Here is a 25,002-nt window from a genome sequence, read left to right on the forward strand (position 1 = left end):
AGAACATCTAATAAGTCATATTTTGTTAAGCAAGTTATTTTATTTTTTGAACTAGACACCACCAAAAGGATTAGGCTAACTATTACAAATTCAACAACAGGCTTCTCTTTTCCTCCCTCTCAAAAGTCTGCTCGATGATCAAATTAACTGTTTAAAGAAAGCACTTTGGGGGAAGCGAGAGAGAAGTGAAAAAGTTCGCATGCAGTTTGGAGGCAAAAGCAAAACTGATCGATCGTTCCTTACTCAGGATTAAATCCATTGACATGCAGGATCCTCATTTGTTTGACGATAGTGCTTTTCCCCGACTCACCAGCGCCTGCAAACAAACAAAAAGATTGCTGTGATCTGTAGCCCAACACCGTTGCCATCGCTGCCGACAACCCAGACAGCAATTACCCTACCCAGCGTGGGTATTTTCCAGCACGCGCCAGCTCCAGGCTGGAGGAGCGGGTCCCCAGTCGCCGGCGGTGCGCGCGGCCCCCTCCCGGCCCTGCCCGCCCGGCCCCCACGCTGGCTCGCTGCGCTCTGGGCTGTGCGCTCCGCTCGGGCCGGGGCCGCCAAGCGCCCACCGCCCTTACCCAGTAGCAGCAGGCGGTGAGTCGCTTTGTAAGCCAGACGCTCCTTCTGCAGCTGCTTCTCGATCTTCTTGTTGGCCTCGCGTCGTTCTTTTTCATCGACGCCCTGGTCTTCTGCGGTCTTGCTGTTGCCCAAACACCCCATGCCTGCCCCCTTGGATGGACGTCGGGCAGAGTTAGGAATTTGCACAAAAAGCAATAGAGAGTTGTAGATGTGTGTAGATCCTGCGACGGCTTCTCCTCCTCGCTGCTGAAAGAGATGCTCTGGTGTCTCGGTGTTTTTCGATCAGAACAAGCGTTCCGTCTCCCTCCCTCTGCCCACCGCAAACTCCTAACTCAAAAGGATGCGAGGACGACTCGCGGAGCCATATAAATACTTTTTAAAGGTAAAGGCTTAGTATTTTCTGCTGGACAAACAGCATGGCATGAAAGGAGACGGGGGCCGAGAGCGCCGAGCTCTGCCGGAGCCAGCCGGGATGGCGCTGCGCCCTCCGCTCGCCCCGCGTCTCCGCGCCCGCGCCGCCCGCCGAGCTGAGCCCCGCTCAGCCCCGCCCCCCGCCTGCGCGGCGGGGAAGCGCCCAACGGGACCGTGAAGATGCCCGGGCCCCGCGGGCTGCTGGCCGACCGCTACGCGGAGGGACGGAACTCGTCGCCGGGTCCCCGAAGGGCGATCGTGGGCACCAGGCGGCCGGCTCGCGCTCCGCGCTGCCTCCGCCGTCGGACGCGCGCCCCCTCCCGGTTCCGAGCGACCCCCGCGCCTCCGCCCGGCCGGGAAGGGGAGCTGGGCCTGCTGGCGAGGATCTGGCAGGGGCGCTAGCGCTAACGGAGCTGGAGGGGTCGGGAGCTGACCTCTAGGAGCCCGGCCCCGCGGGACGCTCACCCGCGCGGGGTCCGCACCGCGCCCGCGTGGCCCTCTCGCACTCGGAGCCCGGGAGAATGGGTCTGGGCGTGCGCTCCCCGCCGATGTCTCGGACGCCTCCTTGCTCCCAGGCGGGCGAGGACTCGCGCAGGATCATGCATATTCTATCAGGGAGGAGGATCTGTAAGAGGCTCACCAGTCACACCGCCTTTGTTCGTTCATTTTCTAGACTATTCCAGCGCACCCACGTCTGCCGCCTCCCTTAGCCTCTTGTCTTTATCTCCAGCCCCCGTTTCTCCTTCGCAGTTCTCTGAACAGCTCTACTACTTCCCTAGGAGACTCCATGGCCTTGAACTTGGCATCTTAGCGGTGGAACTGATGAAGGCAGGAGACCGGACTGTGCTCTCATTCGCTGTGCTGAGTGCGAGTTCCCAGAGACGGTCCGTCCGCAGTCTTGCAGTCGACTTTTTGGATTTGAGGGAAAGATGGCAAAAGAGGCGACCTAGCAGAAGTCCAGGTCCGAGATCACTTCCTTGTGCGGCGCTGTTAGGGCTCGGTGTAGGCCGACACACAGATTCTTTTACATGGCCTTGTTCATCTGTCTTCTATGCCCCAGTTTCTTCCCTCCCAGCCTACAGTTCTCCCTTTCTCACCAAGGCCTGATCTTCTTTACAGAGAGCAAACACCACGGCGGGGGTGGGTGGGTGTGGGGTGTTTTCCTTGCTCTGCTGCCCCCTCTCCTCTGCAGCCTGCACCCAGGGGCACAGCCGGCTTCACTTGTCCACTTGTCTCTTCTCCTCTGGCTCTCCCCTCTTTCCTCAGCCTCCCCTTTTCTGCTGGCTTGTAACCTCAAGTGGACAAACGTATTCACCTCTGCCTTATTCAAAACCAACAGCACCTCCTTACGTCTCAGGCTCCTTGTTAGTGTCACCATTTTCCCTCCTGCACATGGCAGCCTAGAGTTAGGAAGGGCATCTGACTCTGGCCTGACTTTCTTTACCTCCTGTTCACACCTCTCAGCTCCTGGCAGCCTGGCTTTGGCCCACCTCCCTACTGAAGATATTCAGTATATTTCAGAATATTGAAAATATTCTCATTAGGGTCTTCAATGGCCTCCCAGGCACTAAACTTCATTCATGAACTTAGGTCTTTACTTTCTTTGACCTCTCCAGGGAGCTGGCACTGACCCTCCTTGAGACTGTCTTGTCCTGTGGTTTTTTTTTTTGTTGTTTTTTTTTTCAACGTTTATTTTTTTGGGGACAGAGAGAGACAGAGCATGAACGGGAGAGGGGCAGAGAGAGAGGGAGACACAGAATCGGAAACAGGCTCCAGGCTCTGAGCCATCAGCCCAGAGCCTGACGCGGGGCTCGAACTCACGGACCGCGAGATCGTGACCTGGCTGAAGTCGGACGCCCAACCGACTGCGCCACCCAGGCGCCCCTTGTCCTGTGGTTTTGATGTCCTGTTCACCCTCTGCCTGGTGGAGGTGCCTGAGACCCCACCACTCTTTCTCCCTTTGCACACATTCCTGGAAGGGCTGACTGTATCCTCAACAGTCTGTGCACATGGCTCTATGCCCACATCACATCTCCATCCCAGCTCACCCGCTTGTCCAACGCCGTCCCCAAGCACACCTCCATTTCTATGCCTCACAGGGATCCTCACTTCTACCTGCCAAGGGCTGAGCTCCTCCCCTAAGCCTACCCCCACACCCCCCGCCTGTTCCTCTCTGTTCTCTCTCTCTGTGATAAAGGCCCCTGATTTTCCAAACCAGAACATGGGAGCCATTCCTGACTCCTTTTCCTTCTTGCAAACCCGAGTAGTTACTGTGTCCCAAAGAGTCTGTTTCCTAAATATCTGTCCTGTCTTTTCCACCCTGTCTTCCGTTGCCAAGGTCTTAGATCACGAATCTAACCTGGACTTCAGCAAGGGCTCCTGCTCACTCACTCCAGTGCCGGTACCATGTTGCTGCAGTGACAATACACATCTGCCATGTTCCCGTCGCCTATGAGGGCTTGACCATGGTCCTTCAAGGCTGGGTTGATGTAAACTCTGTGGCCACAGCTCTCTCAAGTCTCTCCCCTTCCCAGCACTGCCCTGCCTCTCCTTCCAACTACTTGTACTTCCTGAACACCCTAGCTTATCCCTGGGTCCACATGCCGGTTCTTTCTGGAATACCTGGAATACCTTCTTCGCTCGGCCACCTCCTAATTATCCTTCCAGCCTCACCACTCCCTCCACATTCAGGTTAGGCCCCCTTCCCTGTGCTGCATCGTCTCACCAGCTCCTTGCATCGTAATGGTTTATTTGTAGCTTTCCCCACAGTTCACTAGATGGGCGACTCTACGAGGGCCAGGTCTGAGTCTGTCCTTGACACATGCAAGCCTGCAGGAGCTGCCTGCCCCAGCTGACACAAACAGCCTGCAGGAGCTGCCTGCCCCAGGAACCTTCATGGAATGGATGAATGAACTCATGAAAGCCAGAGATAACTCTGCTCAAAGTCTGGGGTCTCATGAAAGGAATTTTGTGATCAGGTTTTAAGTTCAGAGAGTACTTGTCTCGAACAAAAGCAAACCTCCAGTGCCATACTATACTCTGAGCTAGGTTGAAAGTTCTCGTGTTATGTAAGGGGACTATTTATCACTGTTGCCAGGCCTCACACCTCGAGTTAACACAACTGTTCACACGTGACAACAGCAACCTGGCATGTACTGTGGCTAATGGGGAAGTCGGGAGGTGAGAAAAGGTAAGTAAAAATTGCTTAGTGTAGTGGGATGTTTATAAGGATTTGCCAACTTTTGTAATGCCAAGATTTTTAGAAACTGTTAGTTGGAAGAAAAAGTTTCAAAACAAATCCCATGGAAACTTATAAAGGGAGAATTAAGTTAGAACCCCCAAACCACACTCTGAAGGCAGCCTGATAATTCGGTGACCCTAAAAACACAGCAAAAAGTTTCCACTTGTTCAGATCTAAGAATTAGGGCTGTTACAAGACAAGACAACAGGTCCAAAATGGAGTCGCTGATGCTAAGCCCCGCATCACCAAACTGAGAATCAATTAGTTTTGACTTTCCCAGAAATGAAATCTTAAACCTGTCAATCTGGAACCGCCAGATCAGCACTAGTTAGATAATCTGCCTCATACACTCCTGTCATCTCCTAATGGCAAGGAACCTTGCAATAACCAACCCACTTTTTAACCTAGTGTAATTGCCTTGTTTCTGCTCCCGGCTGGATATGGAAGTCTTCATTTTGTACTGCTCCTCGGAGCTACCTTCCATCAGCTAGATGGGGTGTTGCCTGATTTGAATCAAGTTTTGCTCAAATAAGCTCTTAAACATTTTAATATGCCTGAGTTTATCATTAAACAGGGTTAACGATAAATCCTTATACTTGGAATTCAGAAAGACTTACGTGAACAGGTATGATGAAAAATATGCCATAATACACCCAAGAAGTTAATATATCAATATAATAATAATAATAGTAATAAAAAATAATAATAATCCGTGTAAAATAGCTTCTACTAGTTGTCCACTGATTTCTGGCACTGTGCTCATCCTTCCCATGGAGTAATTTGTGTAGCATTTGCAGTAAGGAACTATTGCCAAGATTACTTCCAGAAGCTTAGAAGGGCGAGGAAGAGGTGTATCTGAGATATAAGCCTTTGTGTCCTGGCTGCGATATCTGCACTGTACGAGGTACAGTGTGCCCACAGTCCACTGCTAAACATTCGAAAATAGAAAGTCAACGTCCGTATACAGTGATGCAACAAAGCCAGTTTTACCTAGTCTGTTATCAGGTAGGAGTTCAAGATACTTTTTTTGTTTTTTTTAAATCCAATCATCTGGCCTTTTTCTAGTCTGGCCTGGGAAGCGAATCCTCATTTGTGTTTTAAACCATGGGATCAGAATCCCAAATCCCAGCTGGCTCTGTTGCGGCAGCAGGAGGGGAGCTTTTGGGGAGCACCCAGGGTAACCTGGAGCGCAGGCAGCGCGAGCATCTGTTGCCAGGCAACGGCTATGCAGCAGCATCGCCCTCACCAAGAACCACGCACACCCACCTGCAGAGACTAAGGGCTGCCCTGCAGCTGCTTGCCCTGAGAGGAGGGGGTGGCAGCGGGGCAGGGAAGCGCCTGCGCCTGCCTCCGAGGCTGGGAAAGGCCCTGGGCTCACCAAGGAGAACTGAGAAGGCACAGAGTTTGAGGCAGAAGGACAAAGGTCAAACAAAGTGGTGTTTTCCTCACTCTTGTTGATATTTAAGACAGGGTATCTCAAGTCTGAGTGCATTTGGAAGTTTAATTATTTAAATTTCTTTTACACTTAGTTTTGTGACTTTTGAAGAGTGACTTTAAAATTTGGGTTTGCCACGGACCCTCTGATTTAAGCTGGCACGTGATGAAAACAAAAAAGAAACTGCACCTGTTGTCTGGTTGGCTGAACTCAAGATCGTGGCAGCAGGACCGACACCATTTGCTTCCCCCTTAAGGAGGTGCCGGTAGAAGTGTAATTAACAACCGGCTGGAACATTCAAGGCAACGGTTTCAGTTTATGACAAGCCTAGATGATTATTTTAAAAATGTAGTAACTGGTCTTGGGGTGGCATTTTCTGCTTTCCAACCTCCTGAAGTTTATAAAGCTGCAGTAAGAATTTTAGAACAGATGTATCAAAAGTTTTAGAAGAAAAGGAACAAAACAGTTTGGGAAAGGTGCATAGTTACTAATTCCATGCAAGGGCAGTGTTCCAAGAAACTAAAAGCTGCAGCCAGTTTTGCTAAGCCCAGGGCGGGGGTGGGGTGGGGGAAGGGGGTGGTGCCAGCATGGCCACCGGCTGAGCGGATGGTGTGCACACAGCCGTGTCACCGTAGACAGCTTGCTGTTGTTTTATCTCTTTTCTTTCTTAGTGCATTGGTGCAAATAACCCGTGCAGATTATTTTCCCTTAGAACAGAGCTCACTGCATGACCTAATTACCATACACTTAAAAATACTGTGGTTAAAAAGTTGTACATTTTTTTATGGAAAAGCCGGGACACATTCAGTTTACCCTTTCTGTACATAATACTCTGCAATCAAATACTTGAGAATTCATTGAAATAATTTGTCTTTTTTCCCCCTTGCTCCTTCAGCCAAAGTAATATTAAGTAGCATTTGGAAGGGCCATGCATAAAGGGTAGTGATGCAGTCTGTTTAGCGGACAGCTGTAAAAACTAAAACAGCAACGAATCTGTAGGAAAGGTATTTTAATTGTCTTTCACCCTGCCCTGTGTCCAAAAACCTAGGACTGAAATATCCTCATTGGAATACACAACTCAGTGTGACAGGCAGGAGTTTAAGTACAGTATAAAAATAGAAGTGAGACTACTGAATACCTTAAAGAAAACAACAAAGACTCCATAAAGCAGAATGGGCAATCTGCAAACAGCGTGAAACTATTACAGTGTTGCAGTTCAAAACATCTGTGAAAGCTACCAAGCGGTCAGGTTATGAGGCAGAGACATCAGAAGGGCAGCTTGTGGACCCTCCCCGTATATTGCAAGAGAAACCGCACGCATCAAAGTTGCATTTAGTACACATTTCCCAAACAGAAATCAAATAAGGGGCTCAAGAAGGACGGAGTGAAAATTAGCCTTCCACCAGTAAAGATTAGCATCCCTAGCTATTTTATCCTGATCTTCAACCTTAGATGGCCTAACAAAATATGGGACTACAGCAGATTTTCAGACACAGGTTGCTTAATTGGTAGATTTTGATAGTGATGTAAAATTGCAAAGATAATCTAAACAGTTTTAAAGATCTTTCTTTCTTTACTAATTAACAACCATCAGATGTAAGATGTAGAACTTGCAAACAAACAAATCTACCATATGTGAATCAATTTTACATTTTTTCTTTTTCATTTTTTTAAAGTTTTTATTTTAATTCCACTTAGGTCACATACAGAGTTATACTAGTTTCAGGTGTACAATATAGTGATGCAACACTTTTTATTTATTTATTTATTTATTTATTTATTTATTTATTTTCAACGTTTATTTATTTTTGGGACAGAGAGAGACAGAGCATGAACGGGGGAGGGGCAGAGAGAGAGGGAGACAAAGAATCGGAAACAGGCTCCAGGCTCTGAGCCATCAGCCCAGAGCCTGACGCGGGGCTCGAACTCACGGACCGCGAGATCGTGACCTGGCTGAAGTCGGACGCTTAATCGACTGCGCCACCCAGGCGCCCCGATACAACACTTTTATACCACACCGTGTGCTCATCCCAACAAGTGTGCTCCTTAATCCCAGTCACCTGTTTCACCCATCTCCCCCCCCCCCCCCCACCTCCTTCTAGTAACCATCAGTTTGTTCTCTATAGTTAGGAGTCAGTTTCTTGAATAATGCTTAAATCTAAGGAACATTTTATGACAAAAATAGTTTTAGCATTTAGTTCTAGATACCATGAGTTTTCTAGTCCTCAGCTAACTATATCCACCAACACTTTTTTTTAAAGATTCAATCTCATGCAATCTCTGGGGTTAGAAGAATGCACCCGGTGATTAAGAGTTCTCGTCCAATTTAGTTTTTTGTAAAGTGCATCACATTCTTCCCCTGATTGGGAGCAAAAAGAGACAATGTGATGCACGTTTTAAATGCTTACAAACGTTCTCTTGGTGTCAGTGAGGTGCCCTTATGGGATGCCAGAGCTTCAGGAGGCTTGGTGACATGAATCCTGGTTTTCCCACGCCTATTCATAGGGTTGGACTTCAGCGATGCCTGCCTGCCTCACAATTGTCCTCCTAATTTAAGCAAATCCAGTAACAATTATGCTATAAGGCAAGGTCATTAAGAGAATCCAATTTTGTATCTACGCAATATAGATTCATGTCATTGAACACATGTTTATCTCTTCCTACAGGCCATCATCTGTGGAGATGTACCACTGAAGCCATTTTCTCACCTTCTCGAGCAGCTGGGGAAATCAAACTAGCACACTGCCATCATTCAGAGGTCAATGTGTGACAACACGCATGAGCCCAGGGCTGAAAGGGGTGGGAGGGTTCATGGAATTGGCAAAAGCTTCACCAAGGAGGAGGGGCCCCAGGTTGGACAGGGTAGGGAGTAGGAGCACACTACAGGTGAGGAAGAGCTGCTTAAGTAAAAGCAAAAGGGAGGGAATAGGTATAGCACAGGACGCAGAGGGACGCACGGGGCACCGTGTCTCCGAGGTGGGGTGAACCCAATGAGCCCCAGGAAAATACATACTCTTGGCACGGCAATTTTCCTAAGATAAAAGCTCTCCCTTGGCTTGTATAGCTCAGAGGTTAAGAGCATGGGTTGCTGAGCAAGAATGGCTGGTCTCAAATCCATTTTCTGCTGTGTGGTTCTGTTTCTTTCTCCATAAATGGGTGAGAACAATGGCACTCACCTCATAGAGTTACGGCAAGAATGTTATGAGTCGGTTCATCTTATCATAGTGGCTGGCAAGGAGCAAGCTCTCAATAACTGTAGTAATTATTATGATTCAATATTAATTTAACAAGTACATATCCACTTAATTCCTCTACATGAAGCAACACGTTGTCCTCGATGAGCTCCTGATTTTTTCTACTAGGCAGACACACGAGCAATGGCATATAGTACAGTCAACAAAGATTGGGTGAGGGTCTACCTGCACTCAGCTGAGCAAAGTACTAGCCGCTGGCTGGGGACATAAAGGCAGCATGTTGGAATCAGAAAAAAAAAAAAGCACAAGTGGTGGATGGATAGACAAAATGTGGTCTACACATAGGATAAAATAGTATTCTGCTTCAAAGAGGAAGGACATTCTGGGGACCCCTGGGTGGCTCGGTCTTTTGAATGTCTGACTCTTGATTTTGGCTCAGGTCATGATCCCAGGGTCATGGTATTGAGCCTTGCATTGGGCTCTGTGCTGAGTGTAGAGCCTGCTTAAGATTTTCTCTCTCTCCCTCTGCCCCTCTCCCCTGTTCGTGTGTGCGATCTTTCTCAAATAAAAAAAAAAAAAAAAAAAAAAAAGGAAGGAAGGACACTCTGAAGGGTGCTGCAACATGGGTGGACCTTGAAGACATTATGCCAAGTGAAAAAATAAAAACAGTCACTAACGGACATTTACTGTGTGATCCCACTTACGTCAGGGACCTAGAGTTGGTCCGATTCATGGAGACAGAAAGTATAATGGTGGTTGCCAGGGGCTGAGGGCAGGGAATGGGGAATTATTGCTTAAAGGGCAATGAACATTTCTGTTTGGGAAGAGGAAAACATTCTGCGGATGGATGGAAGCAGTGGCTGCCCAACAATGGGATGAATGCAGTTAATGCCATGGAATCATACACTTAAAAATGGTTAAGAGGGTAAATTTTATGTTATGTGTATTTTGACACAATAAAAACAAGAAAAACTCGCATGTAGAATATTTATTATGCCAATGTGGAATAGAGAAATCTTTCTCCTTTGTGGTTTCAGGATGTTTGTTTTGACTTTTCTGATTCTGGTTAAGGGACTTCAATTTCTTTGGAAACATTTACTGCAATTATAGATTCTTACCAGCAGGTGGCAATGTAGAGCTGGAAGGACAGATGGAAGCTGTAGGGATGCTTCAGTGGTACATTTACATTCATTCTTTCACCATTAAGTATGTTTTTAAATGTCTATATATGCATAGCCTTGAGATTATAAAGATTAATTAGACACAGCCCCCCATCTCAAGCAGTTTACTAGTCTAGTAGAGAGGGGAAGACATGCAATCAAGTAAATGCGATCAAGTTCTCCGCATTCTGTAGAGATTACAGCAAGGATACATAGAGGGTGTGTGGTCAATTATAAAAGTGAAGAAAGAATATCATTTACTTTCCCAGGGAAATGCATGCTAACCTTTGTTACTCACTCTTCATCCTAATTTTGAAAAGACACTGAAAGGTGCTTTATTTCTAGCATCGCATCCGATCCTCACAGCGGCCTCCAAGATGCACATTATTATCCCCATTTTGCAGAAAGGGCTGTTGGTCTGAAGGTCCCACCAGGGCCTGAAAGGGGTGGGGCACCTGTCTGATCGCAAAGCCTGTGCCTTGTCCAGAAGGAACTCTGTGGCCCTTACAGACTGAAAAAAAAAAAAATCACACCATTCTTCTTCCACTATTTCCAAAAAGAAAAAAAATCAAACAAGTCCACCTCTTTTCTAACTCAGTTAGGCAGATTAATCTGCATATAATGACTGATGAACTAATTAACTCTTTGCCCAGTTGCCTTAGCAACTGGCTTCTTTTAGAATTTGGCTTAGTTGCAGAGTTTAAAGCAACAGTATTCCTTATAATAGAATGTCAAATTGTATATGAAATTAAATGGAACATAAACTCATTTTACCACAGGTGGGAACCTGTGGCTTTCTCAGAAAAGTTGCAATGTCTCTTCCTAAAGCTTGCAGGGCTGTTGGCAAAGAACAAGGAAGATAGAGTCTGGTATTTATGTATATTTGCCATTACATGGTTTGTTTACATTCGTCATTAAGTAGGAACCACTCAGTGGATTTAGACTGTAAATAAATGAAAGACTGACATTCCAAAGGGGAGTCTCTGACTGAAGACAAGCCCCAAACTATCTTAGATGTATTGTAGGATTGAACAAGTGCAGAAATGTGTTGATGTGGTTATAGACAGCCAGGATTTTCAGAGGGGAAGAATAATGCACAAATACAGAATGAGGAGGGGCGCCTGGGTCGCTCAGCCGGTTAAGCGTCCGTCTCTTGATCTCAGCACAGGTCACGATCTCTTGGTTCATGAGTTCGAGCCCCCACGTCAGACTCTGTGCTGACCACGTGGAGCCTGCTTGGGAGTCTCTCTCTCTCTGACCCTCCATCCTGCTCATGGCCTCCCTCTCTCTATCTCTCAAAATAAATAAATAAACTTAAAAAAAATATAGAATGAGGGAAGGCAAAGAAAAGCCTGTGAGTATGAGTTGGGATTGTAATGACCGCTGGGAAATCATGATTTTCAAATATGTACGTATATGTTCATAGTTATGGGCACATATGTGTGTTCAGTTGTATGCCTGTGTATATATATATATGTACAGATCATTGACCTTGAACAATGCAAGGTTGGGGTGCCCATCCCCTGCATAGTTGAAAGTCCATGTATAACTTGACTCCTCAAAAACTCAGCTGCTCATAGCCTACTGTTGACCGGAAACCTTACTGAGAACATAAACAAATAATTAAACACATATTTTGTATGTTAAATATATTATCTACTGTATTCTTATAATAAGTAAGCCAGAGAAAAAATGTTATTAAGAAAATCATAAGGAAGGGAAAATATATTTACAGTACTGTACTGTATCAAAAAAAAATCTGCATGTTGGTGGATTTGTGTGGTTCGAGGGTCCACTGTATGTGCATATATTTTAGTGTTGTCTGCTGAAAAGACCAAGAAGTTAAGACACTCCAGCAGCAGTGAGCGCATCTCCTGTCCAGATCTGGGTCTTTAGTCTCACGACCACAAGGAACTTGGGCTCTCCAGAGAAATGGCTGGTACCAGCATGGGGGCCAGCTTGTAGCTATACCTGGAACATTGTTATGCCAGAAGGTAAGAAAATGCTTAAAAACCATCGGGGTCATGTCATCAGAACACAAGAGCCAGATCGAAGGGGCTCTCACCTGGTCAAATCCGGATGACATGAGCACCCACATATTTACTCACACAAATGAGTTCTAAAGCACTGAAGAATACAGGAATATTATGTGTCCTTGCCAATAACACATAGATAAATAAATACATGGGGCAGAACGGAGGGCTTTTGCTGGTTAGCAGCCAGAGAATGCGAACGGAGTCCTGGAACGGGAGAGTCAGCACTTGTAACCAGCACAGTGAACTCTGGGTCAGGCAAGATCCAGTGACAGAGGCTCCATCAAGGGGAACATTAAAAAAAATTTTTTTTCAATGTTTATTTATTTTGGAGAGAGAGGGAGAGAGAGAGAGAGAGAGAGAGAGAGAGAGAGAGAGAGAATGGGGGAGGAGAATGGGGGAGGGGCAGAGAGAGAGGGAGAGAAAATCTGAAGCAGCTCCAGGCTCTGAGCTGTCAGCACAGAGCCCCATACGGGGCTCGAACCCATGAACCGCAAGATCATGACCTGAGCTGAAGTTGGGCGCTTAACTGACTGAGCCACCCATGCACTCCATCATTAAAAAAGTTTTTTTTAACGTTCCCCTAGATTGAGGGGTGCCTGGGTGGCTCAGTCAGTTGAGCGTCCAACTTTGGCTCAGGTCATGATCTTGCTGTTCATGAATTCGAGCCCCGCATCGGGCTCTGTGCTGACAGCTCAGAGCCTGGAGCTTGCTTCAGATACTCTATTCCCCTCTCTCTGTGCCCCTTTCCCCTCTCAAAAACAAATAAATGTTAAAAAAAATTAAAAAAAATTAAAAATAGGTTAATATTTATTTTTGAGAAAGAGAGAAGAGTATGAGCAGGGGAGGAGCAGAGAGAGAGGGAGACACAGAATCTGAAGCAGGCTCCAGGCTCTGAGCTGTCAGCATAGCTGACTATTGATTACTTAAAGTAATCTGTACACCCAACAGAGGGCTCAAACTCACAAGCCTGAGATCAGGAGTCGCACGCTCCACCGACTGAGTCAGCCAGGCGTTCCCCAGGTAACATTTTCTTGAGGAACAGAATTTCTGCATGATCTCCCCACAGACTGCTTATCAGTTACAAAAAAAAAAAAAAAAAAAAAAAAAAAAAGATAGCCACTCAGTGGAGAAACCAGACAACAATTTGGGTAATTAAAATGAACACCATCACAGGAGGAGGGGCTGGACATTATCCATTTCCAGGTGCAGATCCTGAGAAGGACACATGTCATCTAGGTAAGTATTCTGGCCAGGGAGGCATAACCTGAGCTTAAGTCAGGAGGAAACATCAGGCAAACCTAATTTTTTTTTTAATGTTTTTTATTTATTTTTGTGTGTGTGAGAGAGAGAGACAGAGTGAAAGCTGGGGAGGGGCAGAGAGAGAGGGAGACACAGAATCCGAAGCAGGCTGTAAGCTCTGAGCTGTCAGCACAGAGCCCGTCGCAGGGCTTGAACCCACAAACTGCGAGATCCTGACCTGAGCCGAAGTCGGACGCCCAACCGACTGAACCACCCAGGAGCCCCCAAACCTAAATTTTACCAAAAGGAAGGTGGGGGGTGGGTACGTATTCTTCAAAAATGGCAATGTCGTAAAAGGCAATGCAAGACTGTGGCAATGTTCCAGGTCAAGGGTAACTAAAGAGAGATGGAAACTAGACTGGATCCTGCGCTGGAGGGGAAAGGCTATACGGGACATAGTCGGCTCAACTGAGAACAACTAGAATACGGGCTGCAAATAAAAGATATTGATGGTGTCAATGTTAAACTCCCCGAAGTTGCTAACTGCACCGTGGTTATGTAAGAAAATACCCCTGTTGTTAGGAAGTGAATGCTCAAGTCTTTCAAGGGTAAAGGGCCACGATGCTGACAAGGCAGTCTGAAATGATTAAGGAAAAAAAGAATCACGAATCTAGATCTACACCAAAGATTCATACAAAGAATGCAAGTGATGAGGCATGTGTGGCCAATGTTAGCAGGCGCTGGATCTGGGTGACAGGTATCCGAGAGTTCTCTGTACTCTTATACTGGAAACTTTTCTGAGTTTGAAATTACTTCTAAATAAAAAGTGAAATCACGAAAACAGTACCCCAGGGATTCTGTGCTCCCCAAAAGGCTCAAAAACGCATTAAAAAATCAAATGCCCCTAGGGCATTTAGGTTTGTCTAGAGCCCTCTCCAGGCTGCATGGCCTTGTTCAGTCAACAACCCACACACCCACAATATGTCGTTTAGTAGTACATCTAGTGCACGGAGTATGGTAAGAACATGGTGTTAATGTGGGACAGCTAAGCACATGTGACCATCCTCAGCCGCTGTGGTCATTAGTGCTCCTTTAGAGGTGCAGTTGTTGAGACCTCAAAAATCACTTGCTGCCCTGCGGCCATCAAACGGGTCCACAGCTCTTTCACGTGCGGTTCACACCATACAATTTTCCCATGTGGCCTGGAAGGAGTGGTCTCGAATTCCCTACTGGGTCCCTGGTCCAAGGGGAAAGCGCTTAGAGGCTAGGAGGAGGGAGGCTGGAGGCACTGTCCATCTGGGCTCTGCCCATGGGAGGTCAGACCTTCCAGACACCCTCCTGCTCCTCTGGAAGACTGGAATCCAGCGCTCGCGCCCTTGACACTCCCCACCCCCGCCCTGCTCCCCGCCAGGAGCAGATGTGACAACACATGTTACAGTCAGTGAAGCCACAGAGGCCAAGAGCCAGGGGCACCTTGGTCTGGGATGTGCTCAGGCACGGCCCAAAGCCTGTCAGAAGGGCCCTGGAGGAAATAGAGAGACTATCACCAGCAAAGTTTGTGGGGGTACAGGCTGTGTTCAGGTTGGGGAGCGCCGATCTCAAAGTTTGCAGCCTGGTAGCTGGAAGAGATAACGTTGGCCAGCTGGGTCTGTGGGAAGTTTTGAAAATTCAAATAAGGAATGTAAGTCAGCCCTTTATCCCTTAAGTGCTGAGATACCAGCAGGCCTGTTAGCCCCCAAGTCCACTACCTTATGTGAATCAGAAAGGATCCTATGCTGGGTATTTTCCTGGTTCTGCAGACCTGTCCTCTCGTGCCCAGGAGGCTGGTTTCTGCACACCACCTCATGTGGGCTCCGGGTTCCCGGCTCCCATGGGTGCAGAGGGGATGGAAAGGCGGGGGGGGGGGGGGGGTCACAGTGTGTGCCCTAGTCCTCTCCCTTCCAGGCTGTTGTCCGGCTGTGGCTTTCTCCTCCCCTGAAAGCCGCAGCTCCTGGCCAGAGGCCCTTTCCTTGGCTCCAATAACTGCTGTGGCCTCCTGCCTCTTAGGCCTGGGCTGGCAATGGCTCCCTGCTGTTGGCCATCTCTGGGATACGACACCATCCCTTTTGGGTTTTCCTAACCCTGTGCACACTTTTATAAATAATATTTTCATCAAGCTCCCTGAAATAACTTGGTTTGAATGGGTTATTTGTTTTCTGCCAGGATCCTGACCCAAACACAGCCCTTCCTCTGAGCTGATGTGTCCGTGTGCCAGGCCTGTGGTTTGGGAAGCAGAGCCTCTGGGTTTCAGTCTCCATGGCTATTTTGGTTAGGTGTCCCTGTCCAGTGGAAAATCGGTACAACTGTGTTTGAGTGGAGCCCAGGCATACTGTCAGGTTCTGAGCGGGCTGTGATCTGACATGGCCTTTGCTTTCAGAAGGAAGAATCGTTCCCAAGCTGGAAAAGATGAGTGAAGGGACAAGGGGGTGGCTCAAGCAACAGAGAACTGGAGGCCCAGCCAGGGTGGTGAAGACAGCGCACATTACGAGGAAGCGAGGAAGGGAGAAACATTCAGAGAAACTTGCAAGAATGTGGAGGCTTGGGGAGAGGGAAATGAAAAAGTGCTCAAGATCCTTAGAATTGGCTAGAAGACAATATACCCAGTGTAAAAGCATTTGTGGGTCATTATTACAAAGAAGCAAGCTATTTTTCTTCTACAGAGATCTTTAAGATATGTACAATAAACTGATTTAATAGTCACCACGTCAATATTTAGCTACATGTTTTTCAAATTTTTTTTAAATATGAAATTTACTGTCAAATTGGTTTCCATACAACACCCAGTGCTCATCCCAAAAGGTGCCCTCCTCAATACCCATCACCCCCCCCACACCCCCCATCAACCTTCAGTTTATTCTCGGTTTTTAAAAGTCTCTTACGGTTTGGCTCCCTCCCTCTCTTTTTTTTTTCTTCCTTCCCCTCCCCCATGGTCTTCTGTTAAGTTTCTCAGGATCCACATAAGAGTGAAACCATATGGTATCTGTCTTTCTCTGTGAAATATGACTTATTTCACTTAGCATAATACTCTCCAGTTCCATCCTTTTGCTACAAAAGGCCATATTTCATTCTTTCTCATTGCCACATAGTATTCCATTGTGTATATAAACCACAATTTCTTTATCCATTCATCAGTTGATGGACATTTAGGCTCTTTCCATAATTTGGCGATTGTTGAAAGTGCTGATATAAACATTGGAGTATTGGGGCGCCTGGGTGGCGCAGTCGGTTAAGCGTCCGACTTCAGCCAGGTCATGATCTCGCGGTCCGTGAGTTCGAGCCCCGCGTCGGGCTCTGGGCTGATGGCTCAGAGCCTGGAGCCTGCTTCCGATTCTGTGTCTCCCTCTCTCTCTGCCCCTCCCCCGTTCATGCTCTGTCTCTCTCTGTCCCAAAAATAAATAAACGTTGAAAAAAAAAATAAGCTTTAAACATTGGAGTACAAGTGCCCCTATGCATCAGTACTCCTGTATCCCTTGGGTAAATTCCTAGCAGTGCTATTGATGGGTCATAGGGTAGGTCTATTTTTAATTTTTTGAGGAACCTCCACGCTGTTTTCCAGAGCGGCTGCACCAGTTTGCCTTCCCACCAACAGTGCAAGAGGGTTCCCGTTTCTCCACATCCTCTCCAACATCTATAGTCTCCTGATTTGTTCATTTTGGCCACTCTGACTGGCGTGAGGTGATATCCGAGTGTGGTTTTGATTTGTATTTCCCTGATGAGGAGTGATGTTGAGCATCTTCTCATGTGCCTGTTGGCCATCTGGATGTCTTCTTTAGAGAAGTGTCTATTCATGTTTTCTGCCCATTTCTTCACTGGGTTATTTGTTTTTTGGGTGTGGAGTTTGGTGAGTTCTTTATAGATTTTGGATACCAGCCCTTTGTCAGATATGTCATTTGCAAATATCTTTTCCCATTCCGTTGGTTGCCTTTTAGTTTTGTTGGTTGTTTCCTTTGCTGCGCAGAAGCTTTTTATCTTCATGAGGTCCCAATAGTTCATTTTTGCTTTTAACTCCCTTGCCTTTGGGGATGTGTCAAGTAAGAAATTGCCGTGGCTGAGGTCAGAGAGGTCTTTTCCTGCTTTCTCCTCTAGGGTTTTGATGGTTTCTTGTCTCACATTCAGGTCCTTCATCCATTTTGAGTTTATTTTTGTGAATGGTGTAAGAAAGTGGTCTAGTTTCAACCTTCTACATGTTGCTGTCCAGTTCTCCCAGCACCATTTATTAAAGAGACTGTCCTTTTTCCATTGGATATTCTTTCCTGCTTTGTCAAAGATTAGTATGTTTTTCAATTTTTAATTTTGAACTTACAGAAAGTTGTAAGAATAGCATAACATTTTGCTGCAGACCCTTCACCCGGATCCTCCATTGTTAGCATGTTGCTGCATTTGCTTTATTGTACAATCTGTGTTTTCGTGCCTCATATGCACACACTTTTTCTGGAACTATCTGACAGTAAACTGCAGACATTGTGTCTTTGTCAGTGTGTGTTTTCTAAGAACGAGATTCTCTCATAGAACTATAAACACTTCCATGGTCCTAGTAACTAATCTAAAGTCTATACTCAAAGTCTGCCAGTAGAAAGATTGATGTCCCTTATAGCCATCCTGTCCGTCCCCCTTCCAGGAGCCAGCCCACCATCACGCAGCATTCTGTTGTTAGGTCTGTCTTTTTCCTAATCTGAGAAATGTCCACCCTGGTGCTAATGTGGGAAAATGAGAAAGGATGCTTTTCATGTGCCGAAGGAGGCTGTGATTTCCAGCAGCTTCCAAACAACATGGCAAAATCTCCTCTCAGACATGTGCCCGTCCCCCAGGGCCTTGTGCAGAATCCTGGTGCAAATCTTTTAGGACGGATGCTGTACAAAGGCATTGTAAAGGGGGCATGGCGCTTTTTAAAATCCTCATTCATGAGATTGCCTTTTACCATGACTTAATTTTCAAATTACTTAAAAATCAAACCAACGCCTCCACATTAAAAAGAAAGAAAACCACACACAAGGATCTTTGATGAAAACTACCCTGCCGGTGGAAAGACAACCAAGTAGTTGTAGAGGCGCCCTGACATGTTAGGTCAGGTCCCCAGTGGGCTGCAGGACAATGTAAGGTGCACTTCCCCGCTTGGCTAAAGTTATGTATGCCCCAGATTCTTGTCTGCGACAATGCAGAGGGCCCGAGGGGCACCCGGAAAAATTGGGACAGGGGAAGGGAAGGTTTTCACTTTTGGTTCTGTCCTTCCGCATTCTCTGAACTTTTTACAATTAATTTGTATTCTTTTAAGCAAAAGAGACCAATGGACAAGTGAAATTACTGAAATCATCAGTCCCTTGTAGTCACCTCTTCAGTTAATCCAGCTCTTTTCCGAGCACCACTTGCTAATACCTTCAGTGTCCATCAACCCTCACACTGGGCCCAGTGTTTTCCCCTCCCTGTATTAGTTCGGCCTCTCTCTCTGTCTGGAAAGGTTTTCAACAGCATCCCTGCACATCTATGCAAATCCTTTTGCAACCCTAGACTCCTGCCAGTGTCTCCTGTCCGAAGGCGACCCTGGTCCTGCAGTGACACATCTCATGGAAATCCCACTGGGTTTTTAACTCCCTCCCTCGTCGCTGTGGTTCTGCGAATGCCGAGTGTCTCTACTAGAATAAGCCCCTCCACAGGACTTGTCAGATCCACGATGTTTACTGACTGAAGGAGAGAAAGACTACAGGGCAACCTCCACTTAGGGACAAGCGGTGTTCCTCTTGGAACCCTAAGCCAATGCCATGAGGTGGTTAGGATCCCAGGCTAGCCCATGACATTCCCCACAGTCTCCACGATGCCCATAAGGATTCTTACCCAGCCATGTCTAGTTTTTTTCTGTGTTGTTCTTGTCAGCACCGATGTGGACAGAAAACTCCTGAAACTCAGCTATTTCAATTTTATTCATGTCTCACAATTGTTTCTGTTTACTATATCCTAAAGTATGATCCTACGATATTAAAAATCTGAAGCAATATATTTATAGACACAGATTTTCCATGAACACTATTGTCATCTTTTTAAAGTTTATAATCCATAAAGGAAAAAAAGTTTATTACTGCATATTAATTTTCCTGGCATAGAATTCCTTCCCCCCACCAAATAGAGAATAAGAAATATTTCAACCTTCATTGAATATAGTTCTGAAATATTACTTTGCCTTTCTGCTTAACCAAATAAAATGTTTTTAAAGTAAGTTACCTTTCATTAATTTTATAGGATCTTAGAGAAACTAAAATAAGTGATCAAAATTCTACATTCTCCAGGGTTGTTTCTTTCATATGACACTGAAATGCTTGCATGCAAGAGACGTTAAAAAAAAAAAAAGGTTATATCGTGGAGGGGGCACCTGGGTGGCTCAGTTGGTTAAGTGTCTGACTCTTGGTTTCAGCTCAGGTCTCATTAGACTCTCCTGTCTACTCTAGCTCAGGTCATGATCTCACAAGCTGTGAGATTGAGTCCCGCGTCAAGCTAACACTGGGTGTGGAGCCTGCTTGGGATTCTCCCTCTCTCTCTCCCTCTCTCTCTCAAAATAAATAAGTAAACATTAAAAAAATAAAAATAAGAAAAGTTTTATTGTGGAAATTTTCAAACATATGCAAAAGTAGACAGGTGAGTCTAATGACCACCTCACCATGCTTTCGGCCCTCGGAGCTCCAGCGATGACGGTTTCAACCTGATCCAGACTTTCGATCCTTTTGCACAAAGAAAAGGTTGCTGCTCTTGCTTAAGCCCCCAACTCCATCAAGAAACCACTGAGCCTCTGGACAGACAGCTGCATCTGTCTGAGGACATGAGACCCCTCTGATGCCTTAATCTTTCCTGGTGAGACAGGAGCATGAAAGTCTTGGAAAGTCTTGCAGTCTTGATGATCTACAAGTCAGCACCCGTGCAAATCTCCTTACAACGTGGCCCAGAAACACCTCAGTTCATCAGTCAGGGAGAAATAAGAACCACTTCTTCACCGCTACTTCTGTCAGCTCCTTACCTTCTTACTTGCGATATTTGGATTCGGTTTGTGCAGAGTTTATCACTGATCTCCCCAAGTAATTATGGCGTGCTGATGACGTGGCAGGTGTTGTCCCAAGGAGTCAGGGACTCACACACTGACTAGCTGTGGGTTCTGGTGAAGATTCTGTTCTTTATCCCGAGAACGGCGGAAGTCATAGAGCTGTCAGAAGGAGGGCAGTGACAGGGAAAGTTTAGTCTCAAAATGATTCTGATATGTGGAGAACTGATTACAGGTAGGACAAAACTGGAATCAGGTGGCAGTCAGGACGCGCTGTGCTTTCTCTGGGACAGAGACCATGCGAGCAGTTTTGCAGAGTGGACAGGTGCATGACCTGACCAGAAATGTGCAGAATCACATGAGCACGTAAGTCTTGGGCTTGGATTTCTTTAGCACAGAAAAAAATATTCCCAGAAGAGAATAAAGAACATACAGATGACGGGATGGTACCTGCTGCTGGCTTAACTCCAATTCCAGAATGCTGCTGTGTGTCCAGGTAAGCGCCACCCAGGCCTCATCCATGGGTACTCCGTGGGGGCCACCTGGTATAGCATGCATCAGACGGACCACTTGAACTTCCCTTTGAAACAAGGTAATGGAGGAAGTCACCCAGTACTCACCATTTCATATGTAGGAGCTTAATACATGACAGTTTTCCACTAACAACAAGAACTTGGGTGGCAGCCTCCCCAAGTAACCAGTATTGGACACTGAAGGTCCCTGGAGCCCTGGTGACAGATTGCAAGAAGCCCCTCCTCTCTACCCCCTACCCGCCATTCTGGGCCCTCGGCCACGAGTCCAGCTTTCCTGTTCGACAGCACCATCTGGCGGCTGGGTCAGGAATAACCCAACTGTGAGCGCATAACTTCAGCATCTCTCACTTTCAAGCGCCAGCGAACCACCGCCAGGCACCGCCTCTTTTTCCTTCTCAGCAGGACAGCGCACAGTTTAATTTCTCTTTTTCCCCCTGGTTGCTATTTCTCAGATATCAGTTAATCAAAGCTCAGAAAACACCGGTTTCAAAAACACACAGCACTTCCTTTATCCACTCCTTCTTCCCCTTCTCTTTTCCTAATATTGCTGTTTTCTCTCTCCTTGAAGGTCCCAGTACTTCTGCTTACCCTATTGCTGTTAGCTGTTAAGTTATCGTGTTCATCACCAGTTATTAGGGCCTCCTGATTTAACAATGACATTGATAAAACCGATTCAAGGTATATTCACATCTTAATAGTTTTGAAAATTCCATATATTCCCCCTAAATTTGTAAATGTCGGTAAAGGTCCATATGTAGAAACTTGAAATTAAGACTCTTGATATTGCTAACCTGCAACACAATTAAAATTATAAAAACTAAGGGTGAAAGTTGACATTATTCACTATTGAGTAGATATCCCATGGGCTAGCACACAAGGCTCAGAGTTGCATGTGGTTAGGAACAGAAGGCTCTAATGTCCAGAATATTTAAGGAACTCCTACAACCCAACCGACAGGAAGACAAATAACCCAATTAAAAATGAACAAAGGATTTGAATTTAGACACTTCTCTAAAGAAGATACACAAACGGCCAGACAGCACATGAAAAGATGCTCAAAATAAAAATCAGAAGCACAGTGAAAACAATTTCACACCCACTAGGATAGCTGTAATCACAAGGACAGACAATAACAAGTGTTGGTGAGGATGCAGAGAAACTGGAACCCGTACGTATTGCTGGTGGAAACATAAAATGACTCAGCCGCTCTGGAAAACTCCTTTACTGTTCGTCAAAAAGTTAAAGAGTTAGCATATGACTCAGCAATTCCACTCCTCGACATATACCCACGAGAAATGAACACAACCTTGCAGGCAATCACTTGTGCATGAATGTTCATGGCCGCATTCTTCATGATGGCCAAAGAGTGGAAATAACCCAACTGCCCGTCAATGGAATGAATGGACAAATAGCGTGGCATATCCATGCAGTGGACTCTTATTACACCACACAAAGAAATGAAGTAACGGAACATATTACACATGGATGAAAACATCATGCTAAGCAAAAGAAGCTCAACACCAAAGACCACGTATTGTAGAATTATTTATATGACATGCCCAGAACAGACCATTCCACAAAGACAGAAAATAGATTAGTGGTTGTTAGGGGCTGGGAGGGGGTGGAAAATGAAGGATGGGGTTTCTTTTCTGGGGGTTTCTTTTCTGGGGGGATGACCATGTTTTGTAACTAGACAATGGTGATGATGCCACAACCTTGTGGATGCACTAAAACCCACCGACTTGTACCATGTAAAGAACAATAAATTTCATGGTACAGGAATTATATTTCAATTAAGAAAAAAAAAAAGGAACACACAACAATCTTTCTGGATTGGAATGAAAATGCATAATGGGATTTTCATGTTCTCATTTCCGTTTTGTCAGTGGTTGTTTCTGATTCATTTTGTGCCAGATTCTTCCAGGTTGTATGGAGGCCACAGAAATGAACCCGAAATGAACCCAGAAATGAACCATGGCTCTCATAGAATACATAATCTGATAATAGATTTAAGCTAAGCTCATGAATATCTACAACATAAAGTAAAAGGCATTGTAAGGGAAGTACCTATAAAATGAACAAAGACTTCCAACAGAGAGGATGAGGACATGTTTCAAAGAGGAGGGAACACTTGAGATGGCTTCTGAAATATGGGGATGATATCTAGCCATTTGGGGAAGGGATTCCAGGGGCAAAGGAAGCTGAGGAGGCAGCAAGCAGAGAGGTCTAGTCTGGTGGGTTCACACTGCAGATTAAAGGGGGTGTGGTTCATAAGAAATGGGGGAAGGAAGCCAAAAGGTGCAAACTTCCAGTTATAAAATAAATAAGTCCTGGGATATAATATACAGCATGGTGACTATAGGTAATAATACTGCATTGTATATTTGAAAGTTGCTAAGACAGTAGATCTTAAAAGTCCTCATCACAAGAAAAAAATTTCTGCAGTCCCTATCAAAACAACACCAGCATTCTTCACAGAGCTAGAACAATCCTAAAATTTGTATGGAACCAGAAAAGACCCCAAACAGCCAAAGCAATCCTGAAAAAGAAAACGGAAGCTGGAGGCATCACAATCCCGGACTTCAAGCTGTATTGCAAAGCCGTAATCATCAAGACAGTATGGAACTGGCACAAAAACAGACACATAGATCAGTGGAACAGAATAGAGAACCCAGAAATGGGCCCACAAACGTATGGCCAACTAATCTTTGACAAAGCAGGAAGAATATCCAATGGAATAAAGACAGTCTCTTCAGTAAGTGGTGCTGGGAAAACTGGACAGTGACATGCAGAAGAATGAATCTGGACCACTTTCTTACACCAGACACAAAAATAAACTCAAAATGGATAAGAGACCTAAATGTAAGACAGGAAGCCATCAAAACCCTCAAGGAGAAAGCAGGCAAAAACCTCTCTGACCTCGGCCGCAGCAACTTTTTACTCAACACATCTCCGGAGGCTAGGGAAACAAAAGCAAAAATCAACTGGTGGGACCTCATCAAAATTAAAAGCTTCTGCACAGCGAAGGAAACAGTCAGCAAAACTAAAAGGCAACCGACAGAATGGGAGAAGATATTTGCAAACGACATATCAAGCAAAGGGTTAGTATCCAAAATCTAGAAAGAACTTATCAAACTCAACACCCAAACAACAAATAATCCAGAGAGGAAATGGGCAAAAGACATGAAGAGATACTTTTCCAAAGAAGACATCCAGATGGCCAACCGACACATGAAAAAATGCTCAACATGGAAATACAAATCAAAATCACAATGAAATACCACCTCACACCTGTCAGAATGGCTAACATTAACAATTCAGGCAACAACAGATGTTGGCGAGGATGTGGAGAAAGAGGATCTCTTTTGAACTGCTCGTGGGAATGCAAACTCGTGCGGCCACTCTGGAAAACAGTATGGAGGTTCCTCAAAAAACTAAAAATAGAACTGCCCTACGACCCAGCAATTTACTACTAGGTATTTATCCAAGGGATACAGGTGTGCTGTTTAGAAGGGATACAGGCACCCCAATGTTTATAGCAGTGCTATCGACAATAGCCAAAGTATGGAAAGAGCCCAAATGTCCATCGATGGATGAATGGATAAAGAAGATGTGGGATATATATACCTATATCTATTATATCTATATGGTCTATATGGAGTATTACTCGGCAATAAAAAGAATGTAATCTTGCCATTTGCAACTATGTGGATGGAACTGGAGGGTATTATGCCAAGTGAAATTAGTCAGAGAAAGACACAGATCATATGACTTCACTCATATGAGGACTTTAAGAGACAAAACAGATGAACATAAGGGCAAGGAAGCAATAGTAATATAAAAAGAGGAGGGGGACAAAACATAAGAGACAAATATAGAGAACAAACAGAGGGTTGCTGGAGGGGTTGTGGGAGGGGGGGATGGGCTAAATGGGTAAGGGGCATTAAGGAATCTGCTCCTGAAATCACTGTTGCACTAAATGCTAACTCACTTGGATATTATTTTAAAAATAAAAAAAAGAAGAAAAAATTTCTTTTTGTAACTCTGTGTGGTGACAGATGTTAATTTATTATGGTGATCATTTTGCAATCTATCCAGATATTGAATCATTATG

General features: G+C 45.5%; 1 protein-coding gene across 3 annotated transcripts in view; it reads right to left on the reverse strand.

Moving 5' to 3' along the window:
- GNAL (G protein subunit alpha L) overlaps positions 1-25,002 on the reverse strand; it is a 156,106-nt gene that overhangs the window by 109,117 nt on the left and 21,987 nt on the right. Inside the window, exons 1-3 of one of the 3 annotated variants that reach the window (XM_045459233.1) lie at positions 1,456-1,573; positions 579-822; positions 244-316 (exon numbers count right to left, since the gene is read on the reverse strand). In XM_045459233.1, the coding sequence (XP_045315189.1) occupies positions 244-316; positions 579-720 (215 nt within the window). In that variant the 5' untranslated portion in view covers positions 721-822; positions 1,456-1,573. Of the gene's footprint in view, positions 1-243; positions 317-578; positions 823-1,424; positions 1,574-25,002 lie in introns of those variants that run through there. The other 2 variants (XM_045459232.1, XM_045459230.1) reach the window with 2 other exon arrangements.

Source organism: Leopardus geoffroyi, chromosome D3 (assembly GCF_018350155.1).
Source record: "Leopardus geoffroyi isolate Oge1 chromosome D3, O.geoffroyi_Oge1_pat1.0, whole genome shotgun sequence".
NCBI lineage: Eukaryota > Metazoa > Chordata > Mammalia > Carnivora > Felidae > Leopardus > Leopardus geoffroyi.